Consider the following 16441-nt stretch of genomic DNA (forward strand, 5'->3'; position numbering starts at 1 on the left):
CGTTACGATCACGTGATGCCACGGCCGAAACAGAACCACCGATTGCCGGTTGCTCACTCATCATACACTTTACTCCGGCACCCTATTCATAGACCTTTTTTATCACACCATTCTATACAGCTCATCATGTGTGCTCCACTCTCTAAACGGCCGTCAGCTCTGTCTTCCATCTCCATTGGCAGTACGGTACATATTTATGTGCTCCTCTGCCTTCAATTACTTAGCACCTGCCCTCTAAAATACCCCGTCTAAGCACGTGCGCCTTGAACTCTCCTACCTGAAGTTTAAATCAGGACTAAAAAGACTCGTCTGATCACTGAAGCCTTTGCCACCTGGTTTATGCCTTTCCCTTGTCCCAGTTAGCCTTCCCTTCAGCCTTGAACTCTGCCTGTCACTTGTCTTTCACCATCTGCCCCATTCCTGCTCCTGTCTGTCTGCTCTTAATTTCTTGATTGCAGTTCCTTTCAATTTTCCTTGAATTTGTTACATTACAAACCACTTTGCTACTGTTGGTAAAAGGCGGTCTATAAAGAGTGATAAACCATAATTGCATGTCATTTCCTGTTGTCATAGTAAAAGCAACATTTTTTTCATGGCTCTTACCATAAGACTGACTCCAAAGTTGGATGCTTGCTTAAGTCTAGCTGGAGATCACCTGGAGGTTGTAAGCAAAACCTGGTGCTAAAGCCATGTTGCATAAGAAGGCAAAAGGAACTAACTAGCTAAGAACAGCAATAAAGATGAAGGAATTAGAAAACAAGGGCGTTGCCAAGCATTTTAGTACGAAAATAGCAAGGAAGTAGGTCAGCCACTCATGTTGACTTTGTACACTTCAAATTCCTGCTGATCTCCTTCCAGTCAGCTCTCTCTCCCTTCAAAACAAGACTACTACACTCGTCTGACTACTTCTGGATCCAATCCACTATCTCTACCGCACCAAACTTTCTACTCAAGGTGCCCTCACCTCTCACCCTCCCCCTTCACTTCCTTCCCAGACAATGGCTGAGTACTTCTACAACAAGGTTCACAAAATTAAACTCGAGTTCTCAGCTACCTCCCCCTCGCACAGTCCAATCTGCCGACCATCCTTCTCTGTAGTCGCTGAAGAGGAAACTATTCAATTTCTTTCCTCCTCCAAAGTCACAAGTTGCTCCTCTGATCCTATTCCCACCTATCTACTTAGCGCTATCTCCCCGACTGCCATCCCTTTTATCTGTCATACCCTCAATTAATCGCTTTCCGCAGCAACCATTCCTGAGGCCTCCAAACATGCCCTAGCTACGCCTCTCCTCAAAAAATCCTCACTGGATCCCACCCGCCCCTCCAACAATCACCCCATCTCCCTCCTCCCCTTCTTATCTAAGCTACTTGATTTGCTGTTCACCACCATTGCCTAGACCAGGGCTGCCCAAGTCCGGTCCTCGAGATCTACTGTCAGGCCAGGTTTTCAGGATATCCACAATGAACATGCATGAGAGAGATTTGTATACCAAGAAGGCAGTGCAATTAAATCTCTCTCATGCATATTCATTGTGGATATCCTGAAAACCTGGCCTGCCAGTAGATCTCGAGGACCGGACTTGGGTAGCCCTGGCTTAGACTTTCCGTCATCCCTAGCTATTCTTGCCCTGCTCCAATCAGGCTTCCACCCCCTGCACTTCACTGAACTGCCCTTGCTAAAGTCTCCAATGACCTGCTCCTGGCCAAATCCAAAGGCCTCCTATTCTGTCCTCATCCTTCTTGATCTATCTGCTGTTCTTGATGCTGGAGACCACCCACCGCCTTATCTTTGATACACTGTTCTCACTTGGATTTCAGGGCCCTGTACTTTCTTGGTTCTCTTAGTATCTCTCTCACCTTCGTATCTCTCTCACCTTTAGTGTATCCAGTGGTGAATCCTCCTCCACTGCTATCCTACTATCAATCAGGATTCCCCAGGGCTCTGTCCTGGGCAGGGCTGTGGAGTCGGAGTCGAGTAGTCGGAGTCGGAGGAAATTTCGGGTACCTGGAGTCGGAGTCAGAAGTACAAAAAACTGAGGAGTCGGAACATTTATCTACCGACTCCATTTTTGAACTTGACATACCAATCACGAGCGATTCTTTCAGCTATAGCACCCACTATATACACAGCACAAATGTTGCGAGCAGCTTCTGCGGCCTTAGAACCTTGATTAAAAGCAAAAAGAAGGTGGTGTCGAAAATGCTCATTTCTCTCAACTTGACATTCCATTTTAACGATCTGAAAATTAACCAGTGCTGTGGAGTCGGAGTCGAGGAGTCAGAGTCGGAGGAAATTTCGGGTACCTGGAGTCGGAGTCTGAAGTACAAAAAACTGAGGAGTCGGAGTCAGAACATTTATCTACCAACTCCACAGCCCTGGTCCTGGGACCTCTTCTTTTCCCCATCTATACTCATTCCCTTGATCTCCTCCCATGGCTTTCAATATCGCCTCTATGCTGATGACTCCCAAATCTACCTCTTCACACCAGAAATCTCTTCAGGAGTCCAAACCCAGGTCTCAGCCTTTGTTGCCTGGATGTCCAGCTGCCACTTAAAACTGAACATGGCCAAGACTGAGCTACTTTTTCCCTCTGCCCAAACCTACCTCTCCTCTCCCCATGCTCTCTGTCTCAGTGGATAACGCTATCATCCTCCCTGTCTTGTCAGCTTGCAACCTTGGGGGTCATCGTTGACTATGAGGATCCCATTGAGTTGTGACCTTCTGCAGTCAACATATCGGAAATGTCACGGGGCAGCTTCACCATTAAGCAAGCCAGCTGGCATCCAGTTGCCGGGACCTGCACCCAGGGAGTGGAGTTGAATGGTTCGTTCTGACGCCCAAACTCAAAAAACTAACAGTACGCACAGTTTTCAAACAGCCCATGTATTTGGGAAAATGCCTCCTGGAATTGCTTCTTTTAAAATATATTTATGGCTTAATATTCAAAAGTGATGACACTAAACTCTGCAGCAGGGTTAGAAACACGGAAGACTGTGAAGACCTGCAAAGGGACCTAATGAGACTGGAAGACTGGGCAAAAAAGTGGCAAATGAGTTTTAACGTACAGAAATGCAAGGTCATGCATGTAGGGAAAAAGAACCTGATGTTCAGCTACAAAATGGGGGGAACACTGCTAGGGGTGAGTAACCTTGAAAGGGACCTGGGGGTGATGGTAGACACATCACTGAAACCATCGGCGCAGTGTGCGACAGCCTCAAAGAAAGCAAACAGAATGCTGGGCATCATCAAAAAGGGTATCACAACCAGGACGAAGGAAGTCATCATGCCGCTATATCGCGCAATGGTGCGCCCGCACCTGGAGTACTGTGTTCAGTACTGGGCGCCGTACCACAAGAAGGACATGGCGGTACTCGAGGGAGTGCAGAGGAGGGCGATTAAACTGATAAAAGGTATGGAAAATTTTTCATACGCTGACAGGTTAAAAATGCTGAGGCTGTTCTCCCTGGAGAAGAGGAGACTTAGAGGGGACATGATAGAAACCTTCAAAATCCTAAAGGGCATAGAGAAAGTAAATAAGGACAGATTCTTCAAACTGTGGGGAGCCACAAGCACTAGGGGGTCACTCGAAGAAATTGAAAGGGGACAGGTTTAGAACAAATGCTAGGAAGTTCTTTTTTACCCAGAGGGTGGTGGACACATGGAACGCGCTTCCGGAGGATGTGATAGGCCAGAACTCTGTACAAGGGTTCAAGGAGGGTTTGGATAGGTTCCTGGAGGATAAGGGGATAGAGGGGTACAGATAGAACTTGAGGTAGGTTGTAGAGGTGTTCAGAAACCACTTCACAGGTCGCGGACCTGATGGGCCACCGCGGGAGCTGACCGCTGGGCGAGATGGACCTCTGGTCTGACCCAGTGGAGGCAACTTCTTATGTTCTTATGTTATGTCCAACTAAGCTTTTAAAGGAATTGCTCCAAGGGGCCTGAAAATAAACACACTTGCCCCAGCTTTGAATATGGAATTCCAGTTATAGCATCACTGATTATTATTATTATTATTATTAATAATAGTAGTAATTATCCTGAGAGAAATGGTGTGACAGCCATGTTAGTCCACCCTTAAAGATAATATGTAGAAATAAAAATACATTAAAAAAAATAATCCAAGTGATACCTTTGTTATTGGACTAACTAGAGCATGATTAGATTAGTTTTTGAAAGCAATCCTTTTCTTGAGATCAGAGATAAGCATATGAAGACAGCTATCAGTAGATAAGAGTATAACATCAAAGTATTCAAATGACAGAGGAAGAAGGAGGGGAGGGTGGGAGACAGGGAGATAAGGAAGGGTGAAATGAAGGTGTCGATTTGTCAACCATCTGCATGAAAATGGGGGCGATCAGAGGCACGCCCCTAATCAACTGCACAGATCGGATTGAGTCCTGACAGTATAGGCCGCATAATATCAGGACTATTGAAAAAAAAAGCTTCCCCTGTGCCACACACTCTCCACCCATGCTCACTCGAACCCGCACACACCCCACCCCTCCCTGACCGGCACAGCCCACCCGCCAGGCCTACCCACTCCCCGTACCAATATCTTTGGGAGCAGGAGGGGTGCTCAGTCCCTCCTGCTCCAGGTCTCCTACGAGGCCGGCCGGCTGACCGGAGAAGGCCCACCCCCTCGCCGTACCTTAGTAGATCGTTGGGAGCAGGAGGAGTGCTCAGTCCCTCCTGCTCCACGCCTCCTCCGCCACAAGTGCAGCCTTAGGCCACACCCCAATGCATCATCAGATGCATGGGGAGGGGCCTAAGGCCCTGATTGGCTGAGGCGCCTCAGGCTCCTCCCTTTGGAGGGGCCATGGGCCCCTCAACCAATCAGGGACTTCCTTAGGGAGGAGTCTAGGCCTAGATTCACTAAACTCACCTATCCAATCTGTGTCAGAGTCTTCCCGGGCAACCAATTCACTACGAGTCCTTATGCAAATCAATGCGATCGGAGGCATGTCCCACAGCGACCGGAAGGATCGCTGCAGAGCAATCCAGACGCATGCGCAGACCATCTTCTTGCTCTCTGCACAAGCGAGATCAGAACGCGGGGGGGGAGGGGGGGGAGGCTTTAATGGAACAGAACACGCTGCAGCCAAGAATAGAACATGCTTTTAACTCGCAGGTTAAAACCATGGGCTCGCACTGCAGGGAAGGGCGGCAGAGAGCAGGAAAGTCAGCAGATCTTGCCTTCTTGTGCTTTTTGCACAAAGGAGATGTGTTTAACATGATTAATTTTGTTGGTTTTATTTTTGTTTTGATACTGGTATTTCAGGGCGGCAGACAACAGGACAGTCGGCAAGGACGTGAGCTTAGTGAATCTAGCCCTAAGTCCCGTCTGGTGGGTTTCAAAATGTTTTTATCATTTTGATCTCAAAGGTCTTGCATTCCTGGATTCTTTTAAAATTTCCTTTTAATATTCTCACCATAATATCATTGATGCAGTGTTCCGGCTTTCTGAAATGTTGTCCCAAGGAGGTGACATCCTGGTTGGCATTGCACTTTTTAATATTTGTGTACATTAATCCTAGTCTGAAACAGGGACACGAAAAGAGCTAAAAGTTAGAGAGGAGCGAAGGGTAGATCTCTTACCTAATTTCAAGATAACAAAGGCACATTCATTCAGTCCAGGTTCTTAAATTCTGAACTCCTGCTGTATCAGACGGGTTTCTGATAGCCGAACAACATAAATCCCACACAACTGGATTCCTCACGTTTCACTGAGCATACAGCTGAGGTACATCAGTTTCTGTAGACAGACTCCTATTATGCCACTTGCACCTCACTAAAAAGTTATTCTCAGGCTTTGTCAATATGAAACACAGCGCTGCAATCATTTCAGAACACTCAGAGCTTGGGGGTGAGGAGCGAGGGTTGAAAAAACAGATTGGCTCACATTGATGGCCTGGCGTTCATTGTAGGATGTTTGCCTTGTGGAACGACTTTTGCATCCTGTCTTTTAGGAGTCAGCTCAAGAAATGTACATGAATAGCAATGAACATTATAAGTTAGAAGATCCAGCAGGTCAGAGCTGTGGCTACTGATGAGAGCTGGAGAGCCCAGTTCCTGGGGGGATACAAGGCCAGTCTTGGATTTTTATTTCTCCCAAGAGAACTCGGAACAGTTTACATTAATTTATTCAGGTACTCAAGCATTTTTCCCAGCAGGCTCATAATCTATCTAATGTCCCTGGGGCAATGGGGGAGGGGGGATTAAGTGACTTGTCCGGGTCACAAGGAGCAGTGTGGGTTTGAACCCATAGCCTCAGGGTGCTGAGGCTGTAGCTTTAACCACTGCGCCACTCTGAATTCAAAATGTAGCAAAAGTGAGCCAAGTATAGGACAATCGAGCCATTGTGACATCACTGATGAGGTTGGCTCTTATTGGTGGAATGAGGCATTATGATGTCACAATACCTGCTCTGGTTAACAGAGGCTGAAACTTTTCACACTATTTATTCATTCAACTTTCTATACCTTTCTCCCAGGGGAGATCAGAATGGTTTACATGAATTTGTTCAGGTACTCAAGCATTTTTCCCTGTCCCCATAGGCTCACAATTTATCTAATGTATCTGGGGCAATGAGGGGATTAAGTAACTTGCCCAGGGTCACAAGGACCAGCATGGGTTTGACCAGCAGGGTGCTGAAGCTGGAACTTTAACCACTGCGCCACAGGAACCTACCGCACTGGGTAGGATCAGAGGCTAGAAATATACCACTTGTTTGTAATGTAGGTTGAAAACCAGGATAGACTAAAATAGAACCCGGGGATCTGGGTTCAATTCCCAATGGGGCTCCTTGTGACCTTGAGCAAGTCACTTAACCTTCCATTGTCCCAGGTAGAAAATGTAGAATGTGAGCTCACTAGGGAAAAAGAAAGTACCGGCATCCAACAAATGTAAACTGCTTTCATTGTACCACAAATCCTGCTGACCTCTTAACCTCCTCATGCCAGAGAATTCCTTTATGGCTACAGGGAATTGTCTCTTGTCCTTAAAAATTACATTTCTTACAGCGCCTCACTTCAAAAGAAGGTATAGTCCATCCCAAGGTGCAAGGGGGCCGGTGACGGGACAAAAGCGCACGAGACTTCAGCGCGCCAACATGGCAGCGCCGACAATTCGGCGCAAGACACCAATGCGCCGCCTAAATAGTGACTTTTAAAGAGCTCTGATGGGAGGTGTGGGTGGGAACCTCCCACTTTACTTCAGACTGTTCGCGCTGCCATTGGGGGGGTGCAACCCCCCCCCCCCCCATTATAGAGAAAACTTAACTTTTTCCTAAAAATTTTGGAAAAAGTTAAGTTTACTCTATAATGGAGGGTTCCAACCCCCCATCCCTCCCAACGTCAGCACGAAAAGTATGAAATAAACTGGGAGGGGGTCCCCACTCACACCCTACGTCGGAGCTCTTTAAAGTCACTTTTTAGGCAGCACTGCAATGTCGGCGCCAATGACTATGAACCCAAGGAGCCGCACCCCTCATATCTTTCTGGGGTTTAAAACAATCATTAATTTTTGGGACAGGTTATATTGATCACTTATTCTAATGACAATGTTATTGTATGTTGAGAATTTTGTGTTTTTTTAAAGCATTGTAAACTGCTCTAACACTTTGGTTTGAGCAATATATCAAGTATTAAAATGCACGGCTGTGGAGTCGGAGTCGGAGGAAATTTCGGGTACCTGGAGTCGGAGTCGGAGTCAGAAGTACAAAAAACTGAGGAGTCGGAACATTCTACCGACTCCATTTTTGAATTTGGCATACCAATCACGAGCGATTCTTTCAGCTATAGCACCCACTATATACACAGCACAAATGTTGCGGAGCAGCTTCTGCGGCCTTAGAACCTTGATTAAAAGCAAAAAGAAGGTGGTGTCGAAAATGCTCATTTCTCTCAACTTGACAGTCGGAGGAAATTTCGGGTACCTGGAGTTGGAGTTGGAGTCGGAGTCTGAAGTACAAAAAACTGAGGAGTCGGAGTCGGAACATTTATCTACTGACTCCACAGCGCTGTTAAAATGAAATGAAATCAACTCAAATTCCAAAGTTAAAGGCACTTTGGGCAAAAACAATGGGTTCCTTTTACTAAGCTGCGATAGCGTTTACACAACATTTTTAGCGCGCACTAAACCATGTACGTTAACCTAAATTCGTCTAGGATTTTTTAATATTTGATAAAATATTGTATTTATTTATTTTAATTGATTTTTGCAATTTTTTTATATTGTACACCGTTTAGACACCTATTTTGATAGACGGTATATCAAAAATAAAAAAAAACCTTGAAACTAGAACTAACGCCAGCTCATTGCTGGCATTAGCGTCTAGCGCACGGGGCAATTCAGCGCGCACGCTAAAACCGCTATCGCAGCTTAGGGCTCCTTTTATCAAGGCGCGCTACGGGGGTTAGCGCGTCGCACATTTCATCACGCGCTAACCCCCGCGGCAGCCTAAAATCCTAATGCCTCGTCAATGGAGGCGTTAGGTACTAGCGTTAAACCGCTACCGTGCCTTTGTAAAAGGACCCCTTAGTAAAAGGAGCCCAATATTTGAGAAATCCCCTCACTTACAATAACAAACCTTCAAACATTTCAGGAAGTAGAAATAGTTAAATTATATGGTCACCGGGAGGGGAAAAGGCAATCGGTTAAAATATCATTGTTGCTCTTGAAAACCAACCCCAACAACAACAAAACCAGAATTTGGAGACTTTGTCGCGTTGAAAGAAATCGATGCTGGGGTCCCTCTGCCCCGATCTGTCCTTGCTTTTTATCACACTCACCAAAACGAAACCAGGGCACAACTTTCTGATCCTTTAACCGTGGCGTTTACAAAATGCCGCCGCCCACGGTGCCACCTAGGCCGGCCGGGCCGGCCGGGCCAGCCGAGCAGACTGGCAAGTGGCCTACAGGGAGGATGCAGGGACCGCTCATCTTCAGCCTTCCACCCTCCCCCGAAAAGCAGCAGCAGCGCTTACCGGCATTAGATCTGCACCCAAAGGAGGCTCCCGAGGGCCGATTAGCTTTTCAGAGCACTTCCACGAACTTCGTCCAAGTTTTCATACTGGCTCCTAGAAAGTTTTTTGTTCCCTGCCGGCACCACGGCTCAAGCCTCTTAAAGGTACAGTGACCGGAGGAAAGCTAAAGCCAGCGTTAAAGGAACAGGAGTAAGAATGCTCCTGGAAATGAGGGATGTGCCAAAGCCTCCTTCCACGTCTGTAGGAGGAGCCTGATGCAGTCCTCCTTTTCCATCTTTTACTGAGACATAAGAATAGCCTTACTGGGTCAGACCAATGGTCCATCAAGCCCAGTAGCCCGTTCTCACGGTGGCCAATCCAGGTCACTAGTACCTGGCCAAAACCCAAAGAGTAGCAACTTTCCATTCAGAATCCTAAAGAATAGCAAGATTCCGGAATCCTAAAGAGTAACAAAAGATTCCGGAACCCTAAAGAGTAGCAATCCAGGTCAAGCAGTGTCTTCCCCCATGTCTTTCTCAATAACAGACTATGGACTTTTCCTCCAGGAACTTGTCCAAACCTTTCTTAAAACCAGCTTCGCTACCTGCTCTTACTACAACCTCTGGCAACACGTTCCAGAGCTTAACTATTCTCTGGGTGAAAACATATTTCCTCCTATCAGTGGCATAGTAAGGGGGGTAGAACGCCCTGGGTGCCATGTTGACGGGGGTGCTGGCACCCTGCCCCCCTCTCCCCCCCCGCCACTTCCCACTCCAACTCTCGCCATGCACATGCCCCCTTCCCCTGTACCTCTAGTAGTTCACCGCCGCGAACACCTTTAACGTGCTCTTCACAACCTAATATTCTCTCCCGCTGACGTCTGTTCTGAGTGCTGCACATATGAAGTCAGCGGGAGGGACAATGGGGTCACGAGGAGCACGCTGAAGTTCTTGTTGCTCGCGGCAGTGAACCACTAGCGGTACGGGGAAGGGAAAAGGGAGCATGCGAGCAGAAGGGGGATCAGGGAAGGAGTGGGCGATAAGAGTGGTGGGGTGCCACGTCTCCAGGCATCTCTCACCCTCGCTTCATCACTTTGATGCTGTTTTGAACTAAGAAACAGGAATGGAGGGATCAGGTATAAGTATCAGTGTAAAGGAAAGTTTTAAGGTCATTTTTGAATTTGGCTGGGAGACACATTTATTTGTTTAGAATGATTGTTCTGTTTTATTTTATGGTATATGTTTTAACTGGACACCACTCTGGGTACTTCTGAGAAAAGCCTATGTTTCATCTCCTTCAAGACTAATTGTTTGTCCTTTGGGCAGGCCACAGTATGGGCTGGTTTCAGTAAATGGCGCTGACAGTTAGGGGCCGGAAAGATCCTTGCTAAACCTGTGTTTTAAAAAGGGTGATTCTCGGCAAGTGCCCCTTATAGATTAGTGCTCAGTGCCGAATCCTGTGCCCGACTTCAGGCCTCAGCCTTTACACCTACTGAAACCTGGTCCAAATGCCGCTGCTTAATTTTTGAGAAATGAGTGCGCCCATCACAGTATTCTATAAAACTGCACCTAACTTCTTGGAATGCCTTGACCTATTCACCCCCCTCTCATGGCCATGTCCTTTTAAGTTGCAACCTAACCCCCCTCCCCCCTTTTTTAGCGCCGGCCACAGCGGTAACAGCTCCAAAGCTCATATGAGCGTAGGAGCTGTTACCACCACGGCCAGCACTAAAAAACACACTATGCTTTTATAAAAAGGGGGGAGGGGTGTAAAAAAATTAGGTAACTGTAAGGATGGAGGGGATATGGTTAAAGCGCCCTTACAAATGCCAGGTCCTGGGTTCAATGCCTTCATAGAAGTTTCATTAGGAAGTAAAATCACTGACAAAGACCACTAAGAGTGCTTGCATACAGAATATATTATAGAAATAGGCTTACAGAAAAGCAATATTCATAAGCATTACAATTGAGGAGAGAGCAAAGCAGTTTCCCTGCCTTACAGAGTCCGGAGGAAAAGAGAGACAGAGAAGCATGAAGTTCCAGGGAGAGCCAGAGAGAGAGAAAGGGGGATGGGGGTGATGGTCTAATCTTCGGGTTCCAGAGATAGAGAGAGCGATGTGTTGCAGAGAGGAGGCTTTTATAGCTTGGAATCTTATTCTGAATATAGAAACTATTGTATTTCCCAGTATCTTTCTGTTTATAATTTGTAAACTGTTTGAAACAATGGTTAGTTTAATTGATAAGGAAGGTGCGATACTTGCAGGCATGGTAGATGGGATTAGTTTCTGGCTTCTTTGTCCCATTCAAGTAACCTATCTTCTTGATAAATCCAGTCTGGCTGGATGCTTAGTGTATGTGAATTCTGTGCAAGAGCATTTAGAGTCTAACTGCATCAACATTCCAGAGTCAGATTGATATAATGTCCCATAGGCCTTTGCTGACATTGGTTAGGCCAACTGAAAATGCTGATTGCTAGCAATGCTAGGCTGACAGTAATGAGGCCTGGATTCTGTAAATGGTGCCTAGAAAGATGGTGCCAGCCATGTGTCAATCACACAGGCGCCATTTACAGAATCATGCTTAGCGGTGCCTATGTAAAAACGTAGGTGCTGGAAATGTTGACCTACATTTCAGGCACCTAAGTTTTTGGAGAATTGAACTTAGTGACGCTTAAGTTATGCTCTGCCCATAAAAACACCTATTTAGGCATTAGGTGCACTCAGCACCATGCATTAGGAAGCTGGCTACCTTTTATAGAATCAATTACAATTTTAAAAAAACTATTTAAGAAATTAAGGGAATTTTGACAATTAGGCCCCTAAAAGTCACCTTACTTTAGACACCATTTAGACTAGAGAATTAGGGCCTGATTTTATAGGTTAGCAACTATGGAAGACGTGTGCCCAGATGTAAACTATTGTCAATTAACTCCATTATTGATTGTTATTGAAAATACCATAGCTTGGACAAGTTGAATCTTTGTATGCAGAGATACATTTTATTTATACATTAAAAAAAAAAAGGATATCCTGCCTATCCTCCAAATCTGTAGTTGACTTACTGTGAAAAAAGCTACATAACAAAGGTACTGTCAAATATGTACAAATCCAACTCCAACTGAACATTTTAAATATGTCTCATATCACAAATGAGCCATCAGTGGCAACAGTTTTCACATAAGTACACAGAGGCAGAGCTGAAACTTAAAAGGAGGATGAAGACACCAGAAGAAAAATAAAATGGCCAGATGAGGCCAGAGAACAAGAAAAAGAGAGAGAGAGATGCTGAACGATAAAGACACCAAAGGTTGGATATTTTTATTGTTTGATAGATAATTCATCAGCATACAATTAGTTACATATTAAACAGCTGGATTTTGCCCTTTAACAGTTGCTTTGGCCCTTTAAAAAAAAAAAATTGCATAATTAATTCTCTTTGATGTGGGACATGAGTTTACCTCTTTCATAGTATACATATTTATATTTGGTCATTTTACTATTATGTACATTTTATGTTGAATTATACTTACTGTACACTGCCGTGGGTGAATCTCTTCATAAAGGTGGTTAATAAACCCCAATAAATATATATCAACCAGCATAAGACTTTGGTTATGGACCCTAAATATTTTGTTTTAAGCAGCTTAATAAAAAAAGTACTTTTAAGAATAAAAGTAATAATTTATTCTTAGTAGATTATAATTTTTAAGGTGTAAAATTGTCATGAGAAAGCTCAGCTTTGCCCTGCTTGCTCCTGCCAAAGTGTCCAAGATTTGCAAACCAAAAATCTGGTAACCTTATTAGACTGGCCAAGCAAATCAGTCTCTAACTTGATAAGCTGGCAAAACCTGGGGAGGGGCAGTTGATGGTGTGTGGATGGGAAAGTGCTTTCTGGGTCTCCAGAACTGGGGGTTGAGGAGAGGGGGAGATCACTTTAGTTTATAGATGGAGAGCGAAAAGTGTTTGCTGTGATATTGTGGTATTTTTCTACACCCCACATTAATGAGTCATCATAGGGGCCATTCTTTTAGAATTATTGGAGAAAGTGAAGGCATTTGTAAATATTCTGGATGCTCAAGCAACTATAGCACCCATTTTTTCTGTGTGGTTTACATATTTTAGACAGGTATTTATTTTGTACCTGGGGCGATATGAATTGGGAATGCCAAGCACCCACAGAGCTGGCACCTATGTGAGTCATAATTCTATGTAGAGGATAAGCACTGGTATTCAAATATTTGGGTAGAGTGCCTACCAAGGAATAAACCTCCTCTGAGCCAAACCCTGAAAACGAACAGCACTTCATGACAAAACAGCTTAAGCCCCCTAAACATTCCAATCCAACACGAACATAATTTGTGCATAGAACCTAGCGGAACAAAAATGTACCATCAGCGTTTCCCTCCGGACACGCATAAATCGTGCACAGGAATAGCGCAGTTCGCGCAACATTCGTATTCTCGAAGCCTAGAGGGCTCAGACACCGGGAAGACTCACTGTCACCTTTTTTTTTTTTTACGCAATTTGCGTATTCTCCGGCGATGGTCATGGCGGAGGAGAGCTTCCAGCGGCGGCTGCGGGAGTTTCTGTCCAGCCTGGAGCTGCTGAAGCAGGGAGCCGAGGCCCGCGTGTACCGGGGCCAGTTCCTGGGCAGGGCGGCCGTAGTGAAGGAGAGGTTCCCTAAGGGATACCGGCACCCGATGCTGGACGAAAAGCTGACGCGCCGGCGGACGGCGCAAGAAGTGCGCTCCATTCTCCGCTGCAGGCGCGCAGGTAATGGACAGACCGGGGGAGGGGGAGGAAGGGGAGGGGGAGGAAGGGGAGGGAAGGGATAAGGGGGAAAGGGAAGGGAGGAGGGGGAGGAGGTTAAGGCTATGTTTAATTGCATTTCCAAACTGAGGTTCACAAGTAGAGAACATAAGAGCTGCCACACTGGAGCAGACCTGGTCGATCAAGCCCAGTAGCCTGGCAAGGAGTGTGGAGTTGAGTGCTGAGCCTGGCATGGAATGAGGGGGTCTGGGTGCAGAGCCTGGCAGGGAGGAGGGGCTGATGCAGAGCCTTTTCCACCCCTCCCCCCCTTGTCGCGCTCGTGCCCCTTCCATTCCCCCTGTACCTTTTTAATATTGGCACGAGCAGCCACCAACTTGCTCTCTTCGGCACTTGGACGTCACTTCCGGGACCCGCATCTAAGAAGTGACGTCAGAGAGAGAGCGCCAAAGCGGGCAGCAAGTTGGTGGCTGCTTGCGACAAAGTTAAAAGGTACGGAAAATGCACGTGGCAGGAGGGGTGGGGGAGGGGCGCCTCTCACCCTCACTACGCCACTGTGTGTGTAATTTATTTATATATATATATATATATATATATATATATATATATATATATATATATCTGCAAAATAACAGCCAGTTTGTAAGATGAGAATTTTGACTCTAGAATGCTGCTCAATTTTGAAATGTCAGAATATGAAAAACATGAAAAGTAATGATAAAGTAAAATTTTATATCTTACTTTGATGGTTGTAATTAATTCTTTCAGGTATTTCAGCACCAGTTGTTTACTTTGTGGACTATGCCTCCAACTGTATATACCTTGAAGATATTAGAGAGTCCGCCACTGTCCGAGATCACATTATATCTATTCAGCAATCTGAAAGGGACATGGAAAAACTCAATCCCTTGGCAGAAAAGATAGGTCAGCTACTCGCCCAAATGCACGATGAGGATGTTATCCACGGAGATCTTACTACTTCCAACCTGCTGTTACGCTCCCCAGCAGAAGAGCTGAACTTGGTGTTGATAGACTTTGGACTGAGTTTTATCTCTGCTCTTCCTGAAGATAAAGGTGTTGACCTCTATGTCCTGGAGAAAGCCTTTCTGAGTACCCATCCGAACACAGAAAAGGTTTTTGCAGCGCTCCTCAAAAGTTACTCGGCTGCCTCTAAAAAATCAGGTCCTGTCATTAAAAAACTCGACGAAGTACGTTTGAGGGGAAGAAAAAGATCAATGGTTGGGTAGAGAAACGGGCAGACCTGGAAGGGCAGATATTGCAAGAGGATATGCTTTGCATCCTTCATAATGTTTTGTTGGCATAGCTGTTTTGTACATCACAAGAATTAACAGAAGTCTCATATTTTTGCTGTTAGGTGAACGGCTGCTCTAGAAATATTCCTTAGCTGTGCAGTATGAATGTACATCCATTTGGTTCTGTTAAACGTGTTAAATAACTCGAGAATGACATGGGGACAAATTTTTCCCCATCCCTGTGGGAACTCATTTTTCCGACTTGTCCCCGCGAGTTCTTTTCTTGTCTCTGCCCCATTCCTACAAGCTCTGTCCTCATCTGCACAAGCCTCAACCACTTGAAAAAAAATAAATGTTCAAGGCTTGTGTGGGTTTACAGGAATGGGTCAGGGACAAGCATAGTGACAAAACTCAAAGGGACAGTGCAGTGAAATTGAGTTCCTGCAGGGACGGAGATAAATTTGTCCCCGTGTCATTCTCTTAATAACTACTTATTAGATTTGTTTGCATTAAACTATCCACTACAACATGTGCATAATACTGGATGATATAAAAATCTTCTGTTATGATTTTAATAAATGCTTTCAAAGGAGAAAAGTACAACTTTTTTAAAAGAGGTATTGTTATCTTATGTATTATCTTGCAAATACCAAATGAGTAATGTACCAAAAGCATTATCATGCCATAAAAATCCACTTAATTTACTTTGGGCTCTAAAATCACTGCCATTTTTCTTATTTTGTGCAATGAGAGAGAAAAAAATATCACCGTAAATTGAATATTCACCGTATAATAAAAGAATCTTTATATATGAGACAAATGGTTGATTAAAGTTTCCTCTCCCTATATAATCATTGGTCTTCAGTACAAGTCTGCCTAACTTTCCTTCTTTTTTGTATTCTTCTTTGCATTTAAAACTTATGCTGAGATGGATAAATCGTCTTTCTTAATTAGGCCCTCTTTTACTAAGCCACAGTAGAGGTTTCTTCTGCCCAGGAGCGCTAAATGCTCTGACACTCATAGGAATTTTGTAGTGTTGCAGCATTTAGTGCTCCAGGTCATGGTAGAAACTAGAGAATGACACAGGGAAAAAATTTATCACCATATCCACCCTGTCCCGTGAGTTCTTCCCCATCCCCAAGAGCTACGTCCCTGTCCCTGCCCTGCAAACCGTCAGATCCCATCCACACAAGCCTCTTGAATAGCTATGATTTTATACTGAACTTATTTTATTAAAGTATAAAAAGAGACAATATTCTGTACAATTGTCATTTTATAAATACAAATAATACTGAGCAAGGATCAACAAAATTCCTGTCTCCCCTCCCTTTTACAAATATCCCCTCCACTATTGTGAAAACTGAATAAACCAAATTACTACAGAATGCTACATAGAAAAATCAAGCTAACAGAATACTTCAGTCACACATAGCAGGAATAGTGTTAGGGGAGAGCA

At 44.9% G+C, this 16441-nt stretch overlaps 2 protein-coding genes across 6 annotated transcripts in view; one reads left to right on the top strand and one right to left on the bottom strand.

The window, feature by feature from the left end:
- SLC2A10 (solute carrier family 2 member 10) overlaps window positions 1-9173 on the bottom strand; it is a 95606-nt gene extending 86433 nt beyond the window's left edge. The window contains exons 1-2 of one of the 5 annotated variants that reach the window (XM_033963087.1): window positions 8989-9172; window positions 5434-5539 (exon numbers count right to left, since the gene is read on the bottom strand). The gene's annotated coding sequence lies outside the window, so the exon portion shown is untranslated. Of the gene's footprint in view, window positions 1-5433; window positions 5540-8793; window positions 8943-8988 lie in introns of those variants that run through there. The other 4 variants (XM_033963088.1, XM_033963083.1, XM_033963085.1 and 1 more) reach the window with 4 other exon arrangements.
- A 4187-nt stretch (window positions 9174-13360) lies between these two features.
- Window positions 13361-16229, top strand: TP53RK (TP53 regulating kinase). The gene is made up of 2 exons (XM_033963089.1): window positions 13361-13738; window positions 14501-16229. The coding sequence occupies exons 1-2, from the start codon at window positions 13507-13509 to the stop codon at window positions 14977-14979; spliced, it is 711 nt and encodes a 236-aa protein (XP_033818980.1). The 5' UTR covers window positions 13361-13506; the 3' UTR covers window positions 14980-16229.
- Window positions 16230-16441: the final 212 nt, after the last annotated feature.

This window comes from Geotrypetes seraphini, chromosome 11 (assembly GCF_902459505.1).
Source record: "Geotrypetes seraphini chromosome 11, aGeoSer1.1, whole genome shotgun sequence".
Taxonomy (NCBI): Eukaryota; Metazoa; Chordata; class Amphibia; order Gymnophiona; family Dermophiidae; genus Geotrypetes; species Geotrypetes seraphini.

Coding starts and splice junctions, on each gene's coding strand:
- TP53RK (XM_033963089.1), top strand. CDS start 13,507: ATGGTCATGGCGGAGGAGAGCTTCCAGCGGCGGCTGCGGGAGTTTCTG. Junction 13,739..14,500: donor TCTCCGCTGCAGGCGCGCAG/GTAATGGACAGA, acceptor TAATTCTTTCAG/GTATTTCAGCACCAGTTGTT.